The following is a 20,829-nucleotide window of genomic DNA, read 5'->3' as shown; positions in this document are numbered from 1 at the left end:
TCAAATTGTGAAATTGAAGCAGCAGTTAAGCAGCATGAACGTGTGTGTGTACCTCGTCCCTTAAACCTTTCTCTTTTCAGTGACAAAAGAAAAAAAAAAAAGGACCACCCATTTACTACTGACAAGTGTCTTACACTAAGAACAGAAATAGAACTATGCCGAAAGACCATACACCGTCTTTGTTCATTCATAGTCCAGTTTTGAAATCTCTTCAACGACTTGTTCAAAATCAAACGCTTTGGACGGCACCCGTCATCGCTATATTGTTCGCATCTCTTGTTCGTTGGTTGGTAGCGTTGAACCCATATTCTGGTAAACTAAGATGACAAGGATAACATCAAAGACGAAACGGGTTTGAAGTCTTGTCAATTAAAGCAACATAAATTTTTTCGTCATTATTGAAAGGATATAATACGCCACCTATATTTGGCGATTATGAGGCACAGCGTCATTGGATGGAGATTACAATACACTTACCGTTCTCAAAATGGTATAAATATGACCTGCAGTGGTGGGGTTTGGATTACCCTCCTTTAACGGCCTATCACAGCTGGATATGTGGTTTAATGTAAGCTTTGACGCTATTATATATCGTAGTGAAACATACCGTCCTAATTATCAATCAAATTTTACATGTAGAGGATCGAAAATCAATGCTAATTGGTTTGCTTTGGATACATCGCGGGGAATTGAGACGGAGGAGAGTAAACTGTTCATGAGATCTACTGTGTTTGTATCCGAAGCTTTGATTTATATACCTGCTGTACTGGTGTTTTGTCAAATTGTATATGGATCTGATAGCTATCTGAAGAAGCACATGGCAGCTGTTTTAATATTATTGCAACCAGCTTTGATGATGATTGACCATGCGCACTTCCAGTAAGCCTATTTTTCTTTTTGAGACCGAAAATGAATGTACGGAATCTCGATAAGTTGACATACCAACCAACCCCCCCCCGCCCACTTGGCATTTATGAATCACAATAGATATAATAGTGTAATGTTGGGCCTTACACTATGGGCTATCAATTGCTTTCTGACACACCATTTTATTTTGGGATCTGTTTGCTTTTGCCTATCACTGGGGTTCAAGCAAATGGCACTATATTACGCGCCAGCAGTATTCGCATTTTTGTTAGGCAGGTGCTTTACTGAGAAAAGAGGACTTTTATTGTTTATCAAACTGGGCATCACAGTCGTCATTACATTTGGTCTCCTATTTGCGCCTTGGTTGACATCATTGGAAGAGATCAAGCAGGTCATTGCTCGTATTTTTCCTGTGGCCCGAGGACTTTATGAGGATAAAGTGGCAAACTTTTGGTGTTCAATAAATGTTATCATCAAATTACGACGTATATTAACACTAGATGCCACTGTCAAAATAAGGTAGGTATACAAGTGGGTTTTTCTTTGATTAAAAATTAGAATTGACGTGATATCTCTACCTCTTCGCAACATTAGTCTTCTAACTACACTCGCATTTGTTATACCCATTGGTGTCCATCTCGGACGAGCACCTTCCAAAAGAAGATTTTTATACGCCATGGTGAACTCTTCCTTAGCTTTCTTTTTGTTCTCTTTCCAAGTACATGAAAAATCCATCCTTCTACCTTTGTTACCAGTGACTTTACTCATTTTAGAAGAGCCAGTTGCCTCAACCATGTTCCTTAACGTTGCTATGTTTAGTATGTTTCCTTTATTGAAACGTGAAAATTTGGTCATCCCATACTTTGTTACAACCATCATGTGGAATTGGCTAGTAGGTGAATATGGACCCAATGTAACATTCACATCTAGGATTGGCACGGTGGTGAGTTATGATAGAGATGTGTAGGCTTTATACAATTGTTTAACTCTTCAATTTTTTCATAGGGTGTCCACATTGTATTCATTCTATGGCATATTGCAGAATTCTGTATTGAACCGCCAGCCCATTTACCTGATCTTTTTACTGTACTCAATGTATTGATAAGCTGCGGTTTATTTACGTTATTATTCGCCTATTACCTATATCGTCAATTCACTGTAACGTCTTTTTTTTCATCCTCATTTGCTGCAACAAGGTCTAAAAGCAACAAAAATCATCAGATATCGAAATCATTATGAGCATTTAGTAAATAAAGAGCAAACAGCTTAAAAACTCTTTCGGGGTGCCATCCTGGGCCCATGGTACATAACGTACAATTATCGAAATCACTTTTCCATGGCTACCTAGGGCGCTTATTGAAAAAAAAAAAAGGTAAAAAAGGAACCCTAGAGAAGCGGCATAAAATTTGTGGGCCCCCTCTTTTTTCCTTTCCAGCAAATTGAATTTTAAACTCTTTTCCTTTTCAACCATCCATATTAGCATAATATACAGATACCCTTATGGCTCAAAGAAGAGTAGTTGTTACAGGTCTGGGTCTCGTTACACCTCTTGGTGTCGGTGTAAAGACAGTTTGGAACAATTTAATAAAAAGTCACTGTGGCATTGTTTCCCTTGCCGATCGAGAAGGGTTCAAAAACTTACCTGTCACGATCGCAGCTGAGGTGCCGAAAGGCGTCTTTGAAGAAGGAAAGTTTACAGCAAGTGAATGGTTAGACAGAGGGGTAAATGCTCATTGTGATATAATTTGAAAGAACGGTTCGCTTATTGAATGTGTGATGAATGATTCTTTCTCTTTACAAGGATGACAGGATCATGGCTAAATTTACTCAATATGCTATAGCAGCGGCAAAACAGGCAATAGATGATGCTGAATGGACACCAAAGACACTTGAGGAAAAAGAAAGAACTGCAAGTATTCGGCAAGAAAAGAATAACGTAGAGGAAAAATACAAGTGAAAAAGAGAGTTAACTTTTTTCTTCCTACCCACTTGTAGGGTGTTTGCGTAGGATCAGGCATGGGTAGTTTGGAAGACATAGTTGACACATCGACCGTGTTTTCAAAAGGAGTATGTGGGTTGAGATAAAAAAGATGAGAAAACAGAATTGGAATAGGCAGAGCGTGATTTAACGAGGCAGAAACTTTTGATGACTGTAGGGTTATAGAAAAGTATCGCCCATGTTTGTGCCGAGAATACTCAGTAATATGGCTGCTGGACATATCACGATGAAATATGGATATCAGGTTGGGCTCGTTGGCAAGGCTATTACATTAATTTGTTCTTATGAAGGGGGCAACAACTGATGAGTAGATAAAAATGGGTTTTCAAATGTCAATAGGGTCCAAACCATGCGGTTTCCACTGCTTGCACGACAGGCGCGCATGCTATTGGTGATGCTGCGCGTTTTATTCAGTTTGGTGATGCGGATGTAATGATCGCTGGCGGCACTGAAGCTTCTATCCATCCTCTCTCCATCGCTGGCTTTGCCAGAGCCAAGTCCCTTTCTGACCGTAATGAAGATCCTTCCCAAGCGTCACGACCGTTCGACAGACACCGTAATGGATTCGTTATGGGAGAGGGAGCTGGTATTGTAGTGTTGGAAGAGTATGAGCATGCAAAAAAAAGAGGAGCTACCATTTATGCCGAGGTGAAGGGTTATGGAGTCTCAGGAGATGCTCATCACATGACCTCACCACCAGAGAATGGAGCTGGCGCCGTGTTATCTATGCAGCGGGCGTTGAGGAAGGCAGGCTTAACCCCAGGCGATATTGATTATGTCAATGCGCACGCTACAAGTACACCGGCTGGCGACCGAGCAGAGAACAGGGCCATCAAAACTGTATTTGACGGATATTGGGATAAGATTTGTGTTTCGTCAACAAAGGGGGCAACAGGTCATTTGTTGGGTGCGGCAGGAGCTGTGGAGGCCATCTTTACCATTCTTGCTGTTAACAAGGTAAGTTTTTACTTTTAAAATCCTTCCATTGAGTACAAATTGCAAAGTAGTTTAATAACAAAACTTTCACTGTCAAATGCAGAATATCATTCCTCCAACGATCAATTTGGAAAACCCAGGATTTAATGAAGCAGGATCAGAAGAATTTAATTTAAATTATGTCCCTCTCGTAGCTCAAGAGCGAAAAGTCAAAGCGGCAATTACCAATAGCTTTGGATTTGGCGGCACCAATGCCACTTTATGTTTTGCTAAGGTTTAGCGAGGTCAAGAGAAAACGATACACCGACTATTTATTTATATTCGATATATGCATATTCATCAGCTTTCATCATACCGTGTATATTTTCGGTGTAGGAAATAAAAGGACCAAAAGTTGGCATACCTTCTTTTTGTCGGCTTTATCAATCCATATATGTGCTGTACATAAATTTGATACATTAAGCACCTATTACAAATAGAGAAGTAGGAGAGACAATATTGGAGCTGTTTGCATTAGAAGAATTCCAAAGTGATTGTTAAATATTCAAGATCATTTATTGAGATACATGAAAAGAACTGATTGCTTTTTGACGATATGTGTGTAAAGAGGCAGGAGGCGATGATCCGACTGGAGGTTGGTGTTACTTACAACTCTGAACGGAAATTACAACAAGATAATCTAGACTACTTTTATTAAAACAAGAGAAAAGTATAATATGCAGGAAAAACAGATAAAAATCACTAAAGATATTAGGAATTGAGAAGCAGGCCATATTTATATGTTTATCGAATGAAACCTCTCTAATGAAAAGTAATTCACTCATTACAGTAGTGATGGATTTCACAACACCCTCTAACAGTAGAGAATAAATAATGGTATTTCTAAGAAACTCAAATAGTATATTACCTCTAAATTCATTCTTCATCACATAAAGTCTCCTATAGCGCTTATTCGATCCTGTACTCCTCTTCCTAGTAAATGGCTCACCCATAAAGCTAACTTTTCTTTTCGAACACCAAGTTGCAAACGCTACTTCTGACTTCTTGTTCATGCATTCAGTTTTCGAAATAACTGACTCATATATTTCTTTGGTGTCAACTTCTTGAAGGCAATAGACAGCTTCATTTCGAGGATCGGTAGGTTTATAAACTTCATTCAGAAATGTGATTACTTGTCGTTCCGATACTAATTTAAAATTTTAGTGTCAAAATACGAGGAATAACATATAATCTTTCAGTGCTTACCAAGTTCAGATTTTGCTTCTACTGCTTCCTCAAGGTCCACAGCTGATTCTTCAGTTAAATAACGTTTAAAGGTAGTGGGATCGTTCCTAATCACACTCAAATGCACCATAACAGGTCGCTTAGGATCGTTTTCATAACACACATCAAAAGAGCCAAACTCTTCGATCTTTTTCGACAATCTTGCTGCATTTTCTTTGCTGTAATCTTCACAAAAAAACCTACAGATGGCTTGATCACGAGTTATGTTCATCTGGTGTTGGAGTAAAGAGCAGATCAATTTGTGGTATTTGACGACTTGTAGAGTTGAATATCACTTAAGTAAAACAGTAAAAAGTTAACGAGATCAAACTAGTAGGTCTTTATTTTGAATCAAGTTAAGTTCAAAGAGAAGAAAAATATCTACTGCAAAAATTTAAATATCTTCTTCATATTGCGGAACCTAGAAACTGACAGCTGAGTTATTCTACTCAAAGAAGACGTACGTCTTCTGAACCGTAAAATAATAGAATTCTCCCTTGAGGAGCCTACGCATCTACTCGGAGCGGGTGGACTTGTAAACATATCCTGACTTGATCTAGTGATCATGCAACTAACCTATTTTTTGTGCTAACCATTATGTAGCACTGCTTGCAGGAGAATAGTATTAATCAGGAAAATGGTATTCGGGCGTGGTGTTTGAGTTGAGTGAACAGTCGCTGTAAAGGATGATCACAGCCTATTATCGTGTAATCATTCTTAATGCCAAAGGCAGAGAATAGTACTTATAACCTATTATACGTTGGCGTTGAATCAATATATCCTGCATGTCCATATGCTAATTCTACTATATATCCTAAATGATAACCTGTTCAGTCTTATACGAGGTAGCTAAACTCGTGTAAGAATCATCACTTATTCTATCTTCGTTTCCTACTCTACTTTATATTATTTCAGCAGTAATGAGGTGTGAGGATCTTGTATAATTTGTATACGAGGTCTCCACATCTCATATGATGCTGTCAACTAAACACAACACTTAATTCACGGTACTCATATATTAGAGTTTATGTAGTTTCTAATCATTTCTGGTTTGCAATATTATATAATTCATCTTTATCCTTCATAAAGTGAATTATGTCTTTAATATTTGTATATCATCTACCCTCAAATACGACACAATTGTTTAGTTCTGAAGCTAGTTGAAGCAGGTTCTTTACTGAACGCGGTTCATTTTTACTGAACACGCATTTTACCCAGTTCATTTTTTTACTGAACACGGTTCATTTTTTTACTGAACACGGTTCATTTTTTTACTGAACACGGTTCACAACCTTTCCCAAATATCAAAAAAAAAAAACCTGCCCTTTGACGTTGGAACGACTGTATATTAGACAGGTGTCTTATTATAACAATTAACAATTTGACGCTTAGAATGATTACAGAAACCATTAAGGTCACTGATGAGTATATCATTACAAGCATCAGTAATTTTACTGGACAGATTTTCTTCATTCATTAGTCTGTCACGCTTCATCTTCCCTTTAACTATTGCCCAAAACTGTTCAATAGGGTTCAATTCAGGCGAGTAGGAAGGCAGATACATTACTCTGTAACCCTTACTTCTTATCATCGGCTTAGACTTATGAATAGAAGCATTATCTAGAACTATATAACTTCCTTTGAAAGCTTCTTCGGCATCCAGTACAGCAAGAACTTCGTTCATGAACTTAACGAAGTGAGCAGTTGTTGTACCTTTTTTTACTGAATTATTATCAGCAGAATCGTCGTTAACCTCTGTATTCTCCCCACTAATTTCAGTTTGTGCTCTTTTTTTCCCTTTCTTTTTTTTTAGCAGCCTCAATTTCTTTTTTTGGTGGTGGTTTTCTGATAGCAACGTGAATAATGCTAGAGGAGTGAATGGCACCAATGATTGTATGTGTTAGTGTTCTGGTTTGTGGTTGCTTTACGATGGCCTTTTTTCCACTTTTCGATCTGGCCCAATTAAGTCTCATGTTAATATGGAAACCGGCTTCATCTATAAAAATACAATTTTTTGTAAAATCCAGATCAGAATCTTTCCATTTCATAAACCATTCGAATCGTGTTTGGAGATTCTCTACTGAGTTTCTAACTTCAGGTTCAAAATATGGCTTTTTTACAGTGATAAGCATAGTATTACGTAAATGGTTGTTCATTTGCGATTTTGAAATGGTGAAGCCTTCGAATTGTTCAGTTAAGCTATTTATTATATCGTCCGCAAATATCTGAGGGTCGTTGTCAAGTAGCTTGGTTAATGTACTCGTTATCATGCAGTTGTAAATGAGCTTTTTGGAACACTGTTTTTTCACTATTTTTATACGGCACCCCTTCCATTTCTTCATAAATGTGCCACCAATTCAGTGCAGTACGGTATTTCACGTTGAGTTCTCTTGCAACTTTAGCCACTAAGCCACGCTCTTGCGGTTGCTCAAGCATACGGTCGATAAACGATTCTCTGGTCGTATCACTATAGATACTGTATGACTTGGTTGATTTAATCAAATTACTAGATTTCAACGGCTTCGTAACTGATGGTTCTGTGCTGAAATCAACATATAAGAAGGTAGACAGTTTAGTCATACATTGTGACCGACCAATAAACATTAGGCACGGCAACATAAATTCATTATATGAGCGAGCAAGCCAATACGAAGACAATAAGATCTTGTGTATAAACGGGACATATAAAACAGTAGTATGATGAGTAATGATTAGCTACTAAAGCGACTCCGCTGTCACATGTGAATATAATAATTAGAATAGCGAATATTCATTATATTAGAGGTGCCGCCTGTTAAGTTTCTATACTTATGGTATAGGAATGAGCCAATATGTCATACCCATTTTTATAATTTTTTTTTTATTTTGAAAGATAATAAAAACCTATTTTTTACTACCCTTCATTTGTCTTTTCATGCTTTGACTAAATAACAAACTGTCTTTATCTGAATTTTGTTCTCTTTTGTTTAAAGTGTTTGAAATGGGAATGTTTTTCTTTCATTCAGTTGAGCGGCCAAAAATAACTAAATATAGCGTTTGCAAAAAGTCGACTTACGGATAGAAAGTGTTGCTTATAGTGGACAATTTTAGAATTGTGATTCTATGTATCATGAAATGTGGTGTTGAGTAAAAGTGTGCTTTAGTCAAACGGAGCGAATAACTCTTTATGTGAGAATAGATGAAGAGTTCATCCAGTACCTGAGAAGAGAAAACTTGACATGAGAGTGTAATAAAATTGTTTGTAGTCACTGTGCACTTGACAGGATGGATCCTGTTTACTTTTATTTGTAAGTAAGGAGAACGATCATGGAAGCTATCTGCTTGCAGTTTGTGATGGGACATGGTAGCAGCAGAAGATGTAGATGACACCGATGAGGCGGCATTAGCTAAAACACTGAGGATGGTGTTCATCGAATGGCAAAGTTAAATTACGTCTCACAGTAATTGACAGTAGTATTGCAAAGACAGGGCAACAAGTATTATTCTATCTGCATGCAAGACTCACATGTGCGCTTTTACAATGCCGTTGAGAATGACTATAAGCAACTCTTTCGCATACTACTTTTTTATTGCTTAAAAGATGGATTCCCTCTTTCATAAGGATGGGATAGGTAAACTATATTGATTTTCCATATTCTTATCGCAGGGGACTATATTTTAAAGGTTTCAATATCAGTGCCTCCATATGATCTACTAATCGAACTGTTCAATTGGGATTTAAAATAGATTAGCATGCAGTGGATGCCTATGGTTTGCGAGCCAACTCATTGTTTCTCTCCCTTTACCTGTCCTGTAAACAGTATCTGCCCATCCTGGCGTTTCCCAAGCTTGCTCTCGCGTTATTTTACGCTTTTGCAAATCACTGAATCCCCACGACAAATCGTCATAGGAAGTGTTGTGAGAAAGAGAATATAAGATGAAAAAGTTCTGATAGGGGAAAAGAATATATAAGTTGAAACTCACGGATAAGTCCACATATGATACACTGTATTCAGTTCGCCCAATTGAGTGAACCATGCACCCACAGGCTCGCAAAACTTGCTTCTACATTTGAGCCCCTTTCGCCTAAAGGATATACATCATATAGATGCATCATGGTTACGGAATACTATTACTCTTTTCGTTTTCGCATCAATGCTAGTACTGCATGATTCTTACCAATTCATTTCCCATTCCAGCAGTCTCCCTGGCTGCATCATGATTTAAACCAAAGCAAAAGAACGAATCAGCGGGGATTGTTCTTCATTTGAGATCCGTTTCATTGTCTCTTTGTCATTTTACCTTTAAATTGTATTTACGTAGCTCAAAAATACCATTGGTCACTTTGGGTGGTGAAGTTTGCCAGAAACTGAATTCGAGCATAATGTGATTTTCTCTTGATCTTACGAGGTCTTTGAGCTTTTTTGAATAGTGTCGATGATCTTTTTGTGTCTGCAGGTTTTCATGCGTTCTTCTACGGCCAGGATAACCTTTGTATTCCCAAATATGAATAAAAGTGTCTTGTTCGCCGATATCGACAGACCAACTGCCACATAAATTGACCTCATTCAGAGGATCATTGGCTATTTTCGGGAGATGTTTGGATCTACAGAGAGAGAGAGAGAGAGAGAGAAGTGAGTATACAGTATTTCTGTTCCTGTTATCTTTTACGTTCATCTATAGGGGGTGGGGTGGGGTGCGGATAGATAGTCTGATCTTTTCTTACACTAATTCAATGTACTCATCCACTTTATCAGGCTTTACACGATGGACTAGTAGAAAGAAAAAAGATAGTGAGTCTTCTGTTTTGTAAAGTATTTGTTCTCAGTTATTTTACTTTGTAACTCATGAACATATTTTCCTCTCGCAAGCATCTTTGAATGTGTTTGCTGTTCGATTTCTTTGACCTTTTTCGATCCGTAAAGAACGGCTTCCAATATTTCATTCGCACGACTGGGCTTGATGTTTGTATCTTGCGTACTGTCCTTTTGCTTTTGTTCATTGAATAAAGGGTTGAGTCGATGATGCGTTTGGAACGATCGTACGGATACTTTACGTATCAGTGAGACGGGCCGTGTCGTAGGGTAAAGCCATACGACTGTCGGAGCTGCTGATGTTGGGCATTGGATCAAGAACTTTGGAAAGTGCATTTTTTTAAAAAATTAAAAAAAAAAGGGAAAAAAGGATAGTGAAACAGGATCAAACAACGACCCACATGCCTTTGATATAAGCAATGTTAGAAATGTAAAAAGATAAAGCGTGAATGCACCCAATCTTTTCCCTGTTTGTAAACGTCACAAAAAAAAAAAGAGCAACTTTATTTCTTTTTTTCACACAGATTCACTTTCTATTTTATATACATGTGCATTGTTCATCCGTGAGAGGCATAAATTTATGCATCGTATGGTTTCCATTTCAGTTTTAGTCCGCCTCTAATTTCCACTGGTTTTCCATCATACATAGTATGGCCTACAATGAATGGGGGACATTTTAGCCGTCAGACGTCATAGCAGACAATCCCTCTTTTTTTTTTTTCGTCTTTTACCTTTCATCACTTGAACTCCCCATGCACGTCCATGGTTGCCTTCCTGCTCATGAGAGATGCCATGTGTCAGCGCTGTTTTGTTCTTTTCTCACGTGCACAACAGAGAATGAGAATTGGTACCTGCTTTAAATTCACTTTAGTCACTTCGTAATAACTGTTTTTAAGAGAATGGTTGTTGAAAAACTTGTTGGGTGCCTACATGTGTATAAAATCAAGTCATTGGCGTCCATGAGTAGGTGTGCGCCCGCACAGGAAAACTTTTTTTTTGAATTGATTTCTTTACAACGCGTGCGCCAACACCTGCGTTGGGCAAAGAAGACAGGAGCTGGTATAGGTTTTTTCCACTTTTTGCTGCTGCTGCTGCTGTACTCATTATAACAAATAAATAGTTTTTTTATGCTGTCAAAAAAGAAATCAAATCGGCCCTGGTTTTGTGAAATGGGGGGGAAAAAAAAAGGGCAAACCAGCAGCCGGTTTTTTCAAATCCAGGTTGTGTGTTACATAAAACAATATTTATTGATCCTTTTTCTGTGGTTCATCATGATTCGGTCGAGAAGAAAATACTCTACCAAAATTCAATAAATAGCCACCCCATCCAGAGGCGGTTGGTAAGGCTTTGGAGGCATTTTCAGAGGGTTCCTGTGGTGGAGAAGGATGTTGCTGTGGAGGGGATTCAGGCGATGGAGTCGTGGTCAAGCCTGTGGGAGAGGCTGATCCTTTGACGTTGACATAAGAGTTCAAAGATTCCTGACTTTCTGTACGATCCAATGCTGCCACAGTTTCATGTTGGCTTCTACGTCGTTTCACGTCATTCTCTTCTCTCACATTCACGTCTGCAGGAGAAGCGGCATCGCCTGCCTTATTTTCGTTGGAAGAAGATGGCTGCTGCTGCTGCTGGAATCGACTCGCAGTCGTTGAAATGAACGTTGAAAATAGGTTGTACGGATGAATGATATAGTTTCCAGTTTCCTTGATCACGGGGAGATCATCTTTCTTGTCATCTACTGATGCACCCGTCGTCTCCACAGCAGCAGCAGCAGCAGTAATAGCAGTCGTTGTCGTTTCTTCCTCCTCTTCTGCTTCTTGCTGACCCTACAGGAGAATGAATCATGTTGAATACAACGAGGTCTCTCTCTCGATCTCTTTTTTTTTGTTCTGTGCATTTAAAAATAGAAACCTTGCTGCGGAAAATAGTCTGTAATAGTGTCTTTCTTAATGTCTTTAAGCATTGCTTTCCGTACGAGACGATGGTTTTCTTTACTCTGAATTGAATTTCCACCAAGACATGATCAATCTCGGTCTCGTGCTGGTTTAAGAAGGGATCAAGATATCTTGTATAAACTAATGCAGCTCCCTATTTTTTAACACTTGTGTTCGTCATTGTCTCTTTATTACATGGTCTTGTCTATTTTTCATTACCTGTGTTTGCGGTAATATGAGCCATAAAACAATCACTAATTTAATCTCCGTGTAAAAGGGCATCCTATCATTCATGCAAACATCAGTGACGACGCCTTTCTCATCTCTATATATCTATATATATATATATATATCTATCTCTCTCTCTCTCTCTCTTTATCAGTCAAAAAGCAAAAACAGCTCTTTACCAGAATAAAAACATATCTGAAAAGTATTCAATGGCAAGATAAACGATGGAAACAATCCAGAATGTCAAGAGTGAACCGAATTGCTGTTGGTCATTGGCTTTAATCGCTTTATAACCAATATAGGCTGGGTAGAGTTGTAAAAGTCCCAATTTCACGGGAAAATAAATAAATGTCGTCAACATTAAAAAACTAGGCAGTTAAAAGAGAGAGAGAGAGAGAGAGAGAGAGAGGGATTGAAGAAACGAAAAAAAAGGGGGGAAATCATTCACCTATTTGGTTTAGAAAACAAAAAAAAAAAAAAAAAAAAAAAAAAAGAGAGCCAAAAACTATAAATCACACTTTTCATTTCTCTTCTTGTCAGTTGATTTAAATCTGCAATAAATGTCAAAGGACCACTTGTAGCTTTCACATCCAAAAGCCCGACTTTTTGCATAATACTCTTTTATCAATGGCTTCAACACCAGCCAATCACCATGACTTGATTTAGCCACACACCCAATGCTTTCAATCACAGCCAATCCATGGCAACATTCTGCAGATAATTTCACCGCACCCTCTTTCGCTCACCTCCTTCAGCCGCTACACACCCACACATTCCTTACGATTGAAAAAAAAAAGTGTATATTTTATTTTGTGTGATATGATTACGACAAAAAGAAAGAATCGAATGTATGGTATAGATAGATGAAACGAAAAAAATCAGAGGATTTAAAAAAGGTGATCTTCAAAACGAACACGGGTAGGCGTCTTTTCTGTTGCTGTCTTGGTTAATAAGGAATCGAGGACCATGGCAGGATCTCTGTCTACCAAGATCTTTTTGCGATCGATATTTTTTGTCAGGAATCTGGAAGGTATAGGATGAGAAGCTGTTGCTTCCTTCTTCAATACTGAAGATGCTTTGCACCTTTGTAAAAGGAACAGCATCTCTTCACCAACAGGAAAAGGTTGTCTCATAGGAGCAGCGAACATGGGTAGTAAAAAGTGAGAATGTTGTCAAGTGCTGATAGTGATAATGTGTGTCGAGTGAGAATTGGATATGGCGTGTAAAGGTAGAGGAAAAAGAGGGAAAACAAAACCAAAGAACCCCCTCTTTTATTTATACCTTTCCAATAAGATTCGAAAAAACGCGCAATATGCTTTCATCATTGATTTTCTGCCTAAAATGCATAGGAAATGAGAATAATGATAAGGTCAGGTTCCCATCACATATATCATTAGTCTTACACAATGCAAATCAACTCTCCTTAATATTTTCATTGGTTCACCGTACCTTTCCGATCCATGATTGAACATAGTGAGTGGCTGTTATGCTGCTGTCGATCAAAATTTTCCCAGTGGTATTTCCACTTTTTAATCCATTATCGGATTACACTGAACAAAATAGAAATTGGCTTAAGTGAAAGAATGGCATCCTCTTGAAGGATCACGGTAGATTGTCTTTTGCTATTTTATAAACTGTCTTTATAAAAAAAAAAAAAAAAAAAGGAGAAACACACTACGGCTATCTCTATGGAAGGTATTTATGCGGTCATGATATGCATCATAGATTATATATAAAAAAAAAAGTGAGTCCAAAACAAATGCATCCACATTTGTTCGCCAAAGATAAGATAAGATAAAAGTAGCCTTTTATGGAAATAGTGTAACCTATTTTACCCTTTGTTTTGAAGCACAATAAAGAAAAAAAAAAAAAAAAAAGAAAAGTCTAAATTTGACACCAGCACCACTTGCCCGATGCATTTGTTTCATGCATGGTAGTCTTTCATAAACGAGTCAACGGCATCGATGGAACCAATCACTGCACATACAATACCGATGAAGCCTAAGATGATGCAAAGTCCCATGGTTGAATAGGATGGCTGAAGATGCCAATTCAGTTTGATCCAAAAAACAGTAGGCAAAACAAAGGACAGTGTATCCGCCAAGACGGTTCCCACCACAGCCATCAAAGTCGAGAATTGTGGGATCAACATGGAGACAGCGCCGCAAAAGACGAGTTCTACCACACGCACCATGTATCGAGTATATTGCTTTAATTTCAATTGGGCAAATTGTATCTCCTCCACCCTTCTTCCAACGGTAGCCAACAGACCATTCTCTTGTGGTTGCTCTTGCTGCTGCTGGTGGTGCTGCTCTTGATGGTGTAGCACACCTAACCATGATTCAATTTTGATGGTAAACACGTACAGATAGAAAGGAATGGCAAAGATCACATGAAGGGTGATCACCATCATGGCCAAGTAACGTAGGTGTCCTATCGTTCACATTCGCGTTGAACGGGAAAGGAACAAGATGAATCACCCTATGTCATGGCATGCTGCTCCCTCACCTTTTCGCCCCCCCCCGCTGCTTTTTTAATTTTTATCTTACCATTCGTCAAACTTTTGTAGATGGGCGTCTGAACATAGGGACCAAATATAAAATAGCCTACAGTACCTATCAGTAGGTACATGATACCTACCACGAGGGTGGCTATCAAGAGTACTTTGGGCCAACGTTCGGGTGTCTCCATAGACTCTTCCAGATGAGGATAAATGACATGTCCACAGAAAGAAAAAGTAAAGGTGCTAAAAGCGATGGGGATCTTTCGAGGAATGGCCACGACATGAGGCATTTCCGCATAGGCGACTTGTACATTGCTGGTGGATAACGAGGCAGCTATCACGACGAGTAATAAGCAAACAGTGCAAATCGACGCAAACGTACTACATTGGCCCACACGTTCGTTTGATCAGTAAGTAGCTCGACCCTAAAAAAAGATTTTTAATTTTATCTTTTTACCTAAACAAAGAAACATCTTTCATATTTCGAACCAACACAAAGGGTGGACCAATGACGAGAAGGAGTAGCCAAACAATCATGTTTTTATCGAGATAGACGAGCCCATGTTCAAAGAGTACTTCAGCTATATTTTCACTGGCCATCGTGATGTAAATCGTGGGTGTCAAGATCAGAAAGAGTTGAGAGATGAGCCAGCCTATGATCTGGCCTGTTCTACCAAAGGCTACGTGCCCGATATCACTGTAATCTTTTAATCGACGGCTGTTGTGGCCGTTGTAGTAGAGACATTGAATCAAGACGATACCTGTAAAGTGTGACATACAGGCACTCAGACACAGAAAAAACAGTCCAATCCAACCTGCCTCGCTGACAGCCTGAGCGATGGCCAAAATGCCTGTGCCTCCCACCACACAACTGTAGATCATATTTTCAAAATGAAGCATCAATAGACTGAACGGCTTTTCTTTTTTTTTCGTTTTATTTACATTATACTTGATAAAGTAGAGGTATTGGAAACATTTCTTTTCTCGTCTTCATGCATCATTTCATTGAGTCGAGGGTGTTGCGTGATGGTGCGTTGATCCTTTGACAGTAGCATGTCTGTACCAGCAACTCGTGGGGTGGGGGGGGGGAAGCACTCGCACCCTAAATCGGGATGCTAACTTGAATATCAGCAAAAGAAAACAAGGAAAATCCAACCCTATGAAAGAAAGATAAGAAATAGAAATCATAGCTTAAAAAAAAAGTTTTGTAATGAACGGACAACATGCAAAAAAGGGCCAAGGAGACTCTCAAGGCTTCATGTTCGGCTTTCAAACCGAACCTACTGTTCTCATCTCCCTTCCCAATACATACGTAACTATAGAGTAAAAAGGACCAAGCATCCACTACATACAAAAAAAAACGTGCCTAGAAAAACAAAAAAATGTAGGATGGATAACGCTGTTTTCTATTTCATTTGAGTGTATGCGGGATCCATTCTAGTATGGATCATTCTGTAGGCTATGTTCAAGAGCGGTTGTTGAAAAGAAAGTCACTTTATTGTCTCGATAATCCATTGTTCTGATGAAAAAAAGTTTTAGGAAACACAAGTTCTTTTGGTTGTTTTCTGAGGTTTAAAGATAAGCCGACGGGGAATGATTGGTTCCCTGGCTACCATAGGTTTTTTTTTTCTTGCCGTATTTGAAGCCCACGGCCCAACCAGCTCAATCTCCCACCACCCACAGACCTACACACCACACACACACCCGCACAAAAAGCACACACACACACAAATTTTTTGATCCAAACCACAAAAAAAAAAAATTTTTTTAATATCAGATGGCAAAGCTCATTTTTGCCAGGCTACAGAAATAAAGGATACATAGTTATTACTGTCATAGATATGGAACAGTTGGACACCCATCCATGTACAAAACCTGAAGCACTTGTGAATAGAGAAAAAGTACATTGGCGCTAGAGGGGCCTACCACGGCAGCAGCAGATCTCATTTATAATAAGCTTTTTTTGGAGGAAGAGAGAAAAAGTAATTCAGGCCCCCGAATGACCTGAAGTTTAAAAATTTCCATGTAAAAAAGATAGGCGAGTTTCCCTTTGATCCTTTTCATTTAAAGGGAAAAAGACTGAAAGTTTTTTCCCTTTTTTTTTTTACCCTTTTTCCCAAAAACTAATTGAAAAAGAAAAAAAAAAAAAAACCAAAAAAACCGAGAGATTCCCCCATTCCATCTATTGATAGCATTCCGTCTGTTGTTGCCTGGTGAAAAAAGCATATTCCTTCCATTTTTACTGTAGATGAATTCAACTGAAATTACGTCCAATGATCCAGAGGCGTTGTTAGGTAGAGAGACACAGCTTTATTGTTGGCATTTTGTTTGTTTCCAACTGCTTTTCTGACCCTCCCGCACCCCCTCTGTTAGCATTCACGATCTATACTGTTGAGCACCTATTAAAAAGTAGTCATCCAATGCCGACGACCTGCTCAAGACATCCACGACGGCTACCACCGATTGGCCAGTTTATTCGCGAACTCTATAGCGATCCAAACGTCGGCATGACAAAGAAAAAGACCCATTCTCTCACCTGTGCGGTCAAGTTATTTGCTCTCATCTACTTGTATCGGTTAAAGTCGAAATTACCCAAGCACGCGAGAGGAGGTGCTGATACGCCTTATCGTTTGATCTTGGCTGCTCTCTTGACCAGCTCTAAATATCTATCCGAGACAGGTACGGGGTTAACCAGCTTGCAATTATCTCAGTTAAGCCAGAGCGTCTTCACAGCCAACGAGATCAATCAAATGGAAAGGAGTTTTCTGGGCTTGTTAAAATACGATTTGTGGGTGTCTGCTGGAGATATTCAGTCTTTTATGCGTCTCTACGGATATACGCTACACATGGATGTCTACCATGTGAATCTATTACGTTTGCCTACTTTTCATAAGGAACAGCAGCAAGAGCAGCAGCAGCGACAGCCTCCATGGATCCGTCATGAAAAGAAGAGCAGCACTCGTCTTCCTTCTTTGGTTGTCAAGACAGGACCCGCAGAACAGAGAATGGCGTCTACTTCAAGTAGTACGTTAGCCCATGCCATTGTGAGTAGTACGACAAAGCAAGCTTCACCACCTCCTGTCATGGGTGTGGACACCCGTGCCACCCACACCACGACCACCCCTATTTCACCTCATCCCGCTTGAGAAACAACCCGCCCCGCCCCGCCCCGCCCCGCCCCCATTTTCTATCCATTCCCCCTCTCTCATTTTTGTACATACCCTCTGTTTTATGCTTTACATTTTTACCCGTTTTTCATCGTAGGGGCGATGACTTTTTTCATTTATTTATTTATTTCACTGTACATAATGTATTTTAGTTTTCTTAAAGGACGCTATGAATGATAGACACAAGTTGAATAATAAACAACTCTTTACTGCTGCAAGTCATGTATATAAATATAGATAGATAGGGCCGAGTTTTCCCTCTCTCTCTCTCCTAATGTACCTGCTTACGAAGAGAGAAATAGAGAGTTATGATGGACAAGGAAGGATCATACATAGGACCATTCAATAGGAATACGACCTAGTGACAAATCAGCAATCTCATCAAAGGCGGAAGGACTCAAATCCACACTTCCAAAAGCACAAGGAGGGCAAGTATCCACCTAATGGAATGAAGAAAGAAAGAAAAATAACAACAAAGATTCAGCCATCCGCTTTCTCTTTAGGCTTTTTTCTTTTTCAATAATACTTTACAATGGTCACCGTAACAGATTTCTGGTTGGCAGGATTGACTACTTTGATTCGCTTACCGCACTGAGGATTTTTATTTGGATTCGCACCGTTGGCCATTTGAGGAGCATTTAATGCGGCGACATAGTCACTATTGCTATCGGTCGATCCACACGAACCAAGTCCAACATCTAAAATAGATACCCATAGAAAATCGCGTTATCAAAGTGAGGTTCTGGGGTCTTTTTTTTTTTTTCTTTTGAATAAGATCAACTTACCGTAATAGGTACCGTCACCTGAATAAGTTCCGCCGCCGCCGCCGCCGCCGCCGCCACCACTAGTAGGAGTAGCATGGGGAACAGGAACGGCTGCTGCTGTTGTTGTTGTTGTAGGTACTGCTGTCTTTTTGCGGCTTGTCGTTTTGGTGGAGGGGGTTGGTTTAGCCAAAGTAATCGTAGTACGTGAAGAGCGACGACGTCCATAGGAATAAGCAGGAGCAGCCGAGATCATCGTAGCGTAAGAAAAAAGACAAAGGAGGGCAAGGAACGTGAATCTCATCATGAACAAGGCTTAAAAGATAAAGGAGACGTGGCTTGAATAGTAGGGGATGGGATAAAATACAGAGTAGAAAGGAAGGTCAAGGGGTAGGATAAGTGACAACCGGTTTGAAAGAAAGGACTGTGGTTAGAAAAAGCTCTTGTTTGTCTTTCGAGTGTGTTCCCCTTGCCCTTTTATACCCTCACAGCTTCTTCACATGTCGATGTCAAACAAGTAACCATTAAAATGTGGATAGCTTGTCCTTGTGTTCCCCTCTCAGTTGCTTAATGAACAGTTTTTTTTTTCGTAATGAATGTCATCCACACGGGTATGATACGGATGTACATTTCATTAAGAGTTGTGGAGAAGTGGTGTGTGACAGGTACCAAACGACTCGCACACTACTCTACCTACGGAGACGCGAAAAAAGAAAAACTCCATTTCCAGATCGGGCAAGTTGAACAATTATGTTGTCAATGAGGCAAATGTAATATATAAATTATATTGTATAAATAAAATGTAACGACGATGAAACAGAGAGTTTTTTTTTTTTCAAAAAAGGACAAAGCAACGTCATCTTTTTTCTGTCTTTTCCTTGTAGGGTTTTTGTACTTGGCCGTTTTTAAGGAAAAAAAAAAAAAAAAAAGAGCGATAGATTCTAGGCACTTCTAAAGAGGCAGGTTATTTAAAGTTTTTCATCCATATCAATTAAATCAACATCTTGTGAACAGGAAAGAAAAACTTGTTGACTCCCTTTGCTTGTACCACTGCAATGTAGATTGAGGCTGTAAAAAGGAATGTGAGCCTGCAGCCAATGACAGGTTCGGTGCGTCTCCTACATCAAACTAAAACCAAAAAAACCAAAAAAAAACGCGTTTATAAAACTGTGAATCGAACTTCAGGAACCAGGAAGGATAGAAATGAAAAAAAAAAAAAAAAGAAAAAGCCCCCATCTTGTTTTATTACTTGTGAATAGAGAATATAAAAAAAAAATGTTATGTATATTGAAGAATGAGGGACGAGCCCATCATTCGTTTGAATGAGACTGTCTATCCATACAATGTTGAGGAAAGACGCCTCTTTCTCCTCCACGTGACAGATTAATACCTAGACACCATCCATCGTCATATTCGGTGTATACCTGCACTTTATCTCCTGGTTGAATGTAGAGTTCGTCATCTAACGTCTGTGTGTAGGAGGCAATAATGGTATAGGTGCCTAAAGGCTTTTGATTTTGCCAGAAATCTTCGTCGATCACTGGTGTCGTATTACCACCATTGGCTGACGAAAGTACTGAGTTGGAATAGTTATGGGCGAGTTCAAGTGTTTCTTTCGTACTATTCTTGTGCGAGAGGGTGGTAGCAGCGGAGGCGGAGGCGGCGGCGGCGGCGGCAGCTGAAAAAGGGGTGATACTATTGTAGAGTGAAGTCGTCGACTCTTCCGGCAGTGGGGTTGTATTCGCAGTGTACGGATGATAGGAAGGTTGTTGGTTTGGGTGATCTCGCCGCTGAGGATCGTGCAGGTTCTTTTCTGAAGTGTGGTAATCATGGTACGAAATACGCTGTCTTTGCGCTTTTCTTTTTCTATACCATAAACAGAAGCCTAAACCCGTGAGGAGAAGAGCGGCTATCACACATGCTACAATAATACCAACGAGTGCGCCACGTGATAACCCTGAATGATGGGCTAGGGGGGAAGATGGCGTTTTGGGCAGCAATGTTGCTGTAGGCGTCGGGGTAGAGGCAAAAGAAGGTGCTATCGTTGGCTTGCTGTTGGAAGCACTGGCTAGACGAGTCGACGGCGACGTTTGTGCTGGTGTGGAAGAGGGGGAGATTTTCAAAGAAGGGCTCGGGGAAGAAGAGGAGGGCTGCATCGTACTTTCTGACAATGAGGATGTCGTGGTGGCGCTTTGGCTCGTATTCATCGTTGTACTGCTGCTGCTGCTGCTGCTGCTGCTGGAGGAGATAGATGGCCTTGTCGGCGATTTCACCGAAAAGGCAATGATGCTCTGATTAGGACTATTCTTAAAGCTATTACTATTCATGATGTCGCCTTTAAAAAAAAGATGAAATAAGGTATGCTGTGTGTTTCGTCAAGG

The 20,829-nt window shown here is 39.5% G+C and overlaps 11 protein-coding genes across 11 annotated transcripts; 3 read left to right on the top strand and 8 right to left on the bottom strand.

The window, feature by feature from the left end:
* Positions 1-155: 155 nt before the first annotated feature.
* Positions 156-2,824, top strand: BDF20DRAFT_811318 (ALG6, ALG8 glycosyltransferase family-domain-containing protein; the record flags this gene model as incomplete). The annotated part of the gene is made up of 8 exons (XM_053076677.1): positions 156-312; positions 406-568; positions 640-879; positions 988-1,386; positions 1,462-1,810; positions 1,873-1,915; positions 2,360-2,589; positions 2,669-2,824. 8 exons carry the CDS (start codon positions 156-158, stop codon positions 2,822-2,824), a joined length of 1,737 nt encoding a protein of 578 aa, XP_052940145.1.
* A 247-nt stretch (positions 2,825-3,071) lies between these two features.
* On the top strand, positions 3,072-4,082 carry BDF20DRAFT_811104 (thiolase-like protein; the record flags this gene model as incomplete). The annotated part of the gene is made up of 3 exons (XM_053076654.1): positions 3,072-3,110; positions 3,206-3,823; positions 3,906-4,082. The coding sequence occupies 3 exons, from the start codon at positions 3,072-3,074 to the stop codon at positions 4,080-4,082; spliced, it is 834 nt and encodes a 277-aa protein (XP_052940144.1).
* Positions 4,083-4,443: 361 nt separating this feature from the next.
* BDF20DRAFT_810947 (uncharacterized protein) lies at positions 4,444-5,297 on the bottom strand (the record flags this gene model as incomplete). The annotated part of the gene is made up of 2 exons (XM_053076641.1): positions 4,444-4,988; positions 5,048-5,297. 2 exons carry the CDS (start codon positions 5,295-5,297, stop codon positions 4,444-4,446), a joined length of 795 nt encoding a protein of 264 aa, XP_052940143.1.
* Positions 5,298-7,303: 2,006 nt separating this feature from the next.
* On the bottom strand, positions 7,304-8,476 carry BDF20DRAFT_830973 (uncharacterized protein; the record flags this gene model as incomplete). The annotated part of the gene is made up of 3 exons (XM_053078401.1): positions 7,304-7,729; positions 8,121-8,165; positions 8,345-8,476. 3 exons carry the CDS (start codon positions 8,474-8,476, stop codon positions 7,304-7,306), a joined length of 603 nt encoding a protein of 200 aa, XP_052940142.1.
* A 654-nt stretch (positions 8,477-9,130) lies between these two features.
* BDF20DRAFT_7104 (uncharacterized protein) lies at positions 9,131-10,399 on the bottom strand. The gene is made up of 4 exons (XM_053076093.1): positions 9,882-10,399; positions 9,771-9,816; positions 9,347-9,650; positions 9,131-9,255 (listed from the first exon to the last, which is right to left on the bottom strand). Exons 1-4 carry the CDS (start codon positions 10,192-10,194, stop codon positions 9,220-9,222), a joined length of 699 nt encoding a protein of 232 aa, XP_052940141.1. The 5' UTR covers positions 10,195-10,399; the 3' UTR covers positions 9,131-9,219.
* Positions 10,400-10,436: 37 nt separating this feature from the next.
* BDF20DRAFT_908719 (uncharacterized protein) lies at positions 10,437-10,962 on the bottom strand (the record flags this gene model as incomplete). Its single annotated transcript, XM_053083512.1, has 4 exons — positions 10,437-10,513; positions 10,590-10,632; positions 10,710-10,784; positions 10,873-10,962. 4 exons carry the CDS (start codon positions 10,960-10,962, stop codon positions 10,437-10,439), a joined length of 285 nt encoding a protein of 94 aa, XP_052940140.1.
* A 314-nt stretch (positions 10,963-11,276) lies between these two features.
* Positions 11,277-12,676, bottom strand: BDF20DRAFT_7102 (TB2/DP1, HVA22 family-domain-containing protein). Its single transcript, XM_053076092.1, has 4 exons — positions 12,536-12,676; positions 12,197-12,465; positions 12,009-12,072; positions 11,277-11,943 (listed from the first exon to the last, which is right to left on the bottom strand). Exons 2-4 carry the CDS (start codon positions 12,376-12,378, stop codon positions 11,587-11,589), a joined length of 603 nt encoding a protein of 200 aa, XP_052940139.1. The 5' UTR covers positions 12,379-12,465; positions 12,536-12,676; the 3' UTR covers positions 11,277-11,586.
* Positions 12,677-13,941: 1,265 nt separating this feature from the next.
* Positions 13,942-15,402, bottom strand: BDF20DRAFT_811856 (transmembrane amino acid transporter protein-domain-containing protein; the record flags this gene model as incomplete). The annotated part of the gene is made up of 4 exons (XM_053076728.1): positions 13,942-14,253; positions 14,347-14,450; positions 14,567-14,901; positions 14,978-15,402. 4 exons carry the CDS (start codon positions 15,400-15,402, stop codon positions 13,942-13,944), a joined length of 1,176 nt encoding a protein of 391 aa, XP_052940138.1.
* A 1,568-nt stretch (positions 15,403-16,970) lies between these two features.
* Positions 16,971-17,375, top strand: BDF20DRAFT_806397 (uncharacterized protein; the record flags this gene model as incomplete). Its single annotated transcript, XM_053076520.1, has 1 exon — positions 16,971-17,375. A coding segment is annotated over one exon (405 nt), but the record flags the coding sequence as incomplete, so codon positions are not given.
* A 644-nt stretch (positions 17,376-18,019) lies between these two features.
* Positions 18,020-18,500, bottom strand: BDF20DRAFT_797553 (RlpA-like double-psi beta-barrel-protein domain-containing protein-containing protein; the record flags this gene model as incomplete). The annotated part of the gene is made up of 3 exons (XM_053076295.1): positions 18,020-18,127; positions 18,219-18,385; positions 18,473-18,500. Coding segments are annotated over 3 exons (303 nt in total), but the record flags the coding sequence as incomplete, so codon positions are not given.
* Positions 18,501-19,758: 1,258 nt separating this feature from the next.
* BDF20DRAFT_810558 (uncharacterized protein) lies at positions 19,759-19,989 on the bottom strand (the record flags this gene model as incomplete). The annotated part of the gene is made up of 1 exon (XM_053076603.1): positions 19,759-19,989. A coding segment is annotated over one exon (231 nt), but the record flags the coding sequence as incomplete, so codon positions are not given.
* Positions 19,990-20,829: the final 840 nt, after the last annotated feature.

This window comes from Mycotypha africana, assembly GCF_025528875.1.
Source record: "Mycotypha africana strain NRRL 2978 chromosome Unknown BDF20scaffold_1, whole genome shotgun sequence".
In the NCBI taxonomy this organism is placed as follows: Eukaryota; Fungi; Mucoromycota; class Mucoromycetes; order Mucorales; family Mycotyphaceae; genus Mycotypha; species Mycotypha africana.
The sequence above is the reverse complement of the archived record's forward strand: the minus strand, read 5'-3'. Positions and strand labels throughout refer to the sequence as shown.

Excerpts from the sequence above, each read along its gene's own strand:
- BDF20DRAFT_7104 (XM_053076093.1), bottom strand. The coding sequence starts at position 10,194 with ATGCACTTTCCAAAGTTCTTGATCCAATGCCCAACATCAGCAGCTCCG. Across the intron at positions 9,651-9,770 it reads GATGAGTACATTGAATTAGT|ATCCAAACATCTCCCGAAAA; the intron begins GTAAGAAAAGAT and ends CTCTCTCTGTAG. Across the intron at positions 9,256-9,346 it reads TACGTAAATACAATTTAAAG|CCAGGGAGACTGCTGGAATG; the intron begins GTAAAATGACAA and ends ATCATGATGCAG.
- BDF20DRAFT_7102 (XM_053076092.1), bottom strand. The coding sequence starts at position 12,378 with ATGTTGACGACATTTATTTATTTTCCCGTGAAATTGGGACTTTTACAA. Across the intron at positions 12,073-12,196 it reads TCAGATATGTTTTTATTCTG|GATGCCCTTTTACACGGAGA; the intron begins GTAAAGAGCTGT and ends CATGAATGATAG. Across the intron at positions 11,944-12,008 it reads TCATATTACCGCAAACACAG|GGAGCTGCATTAGTTTATAC; the intron begins GTAATGAAAAAT and ends GTTAAAAAATAG.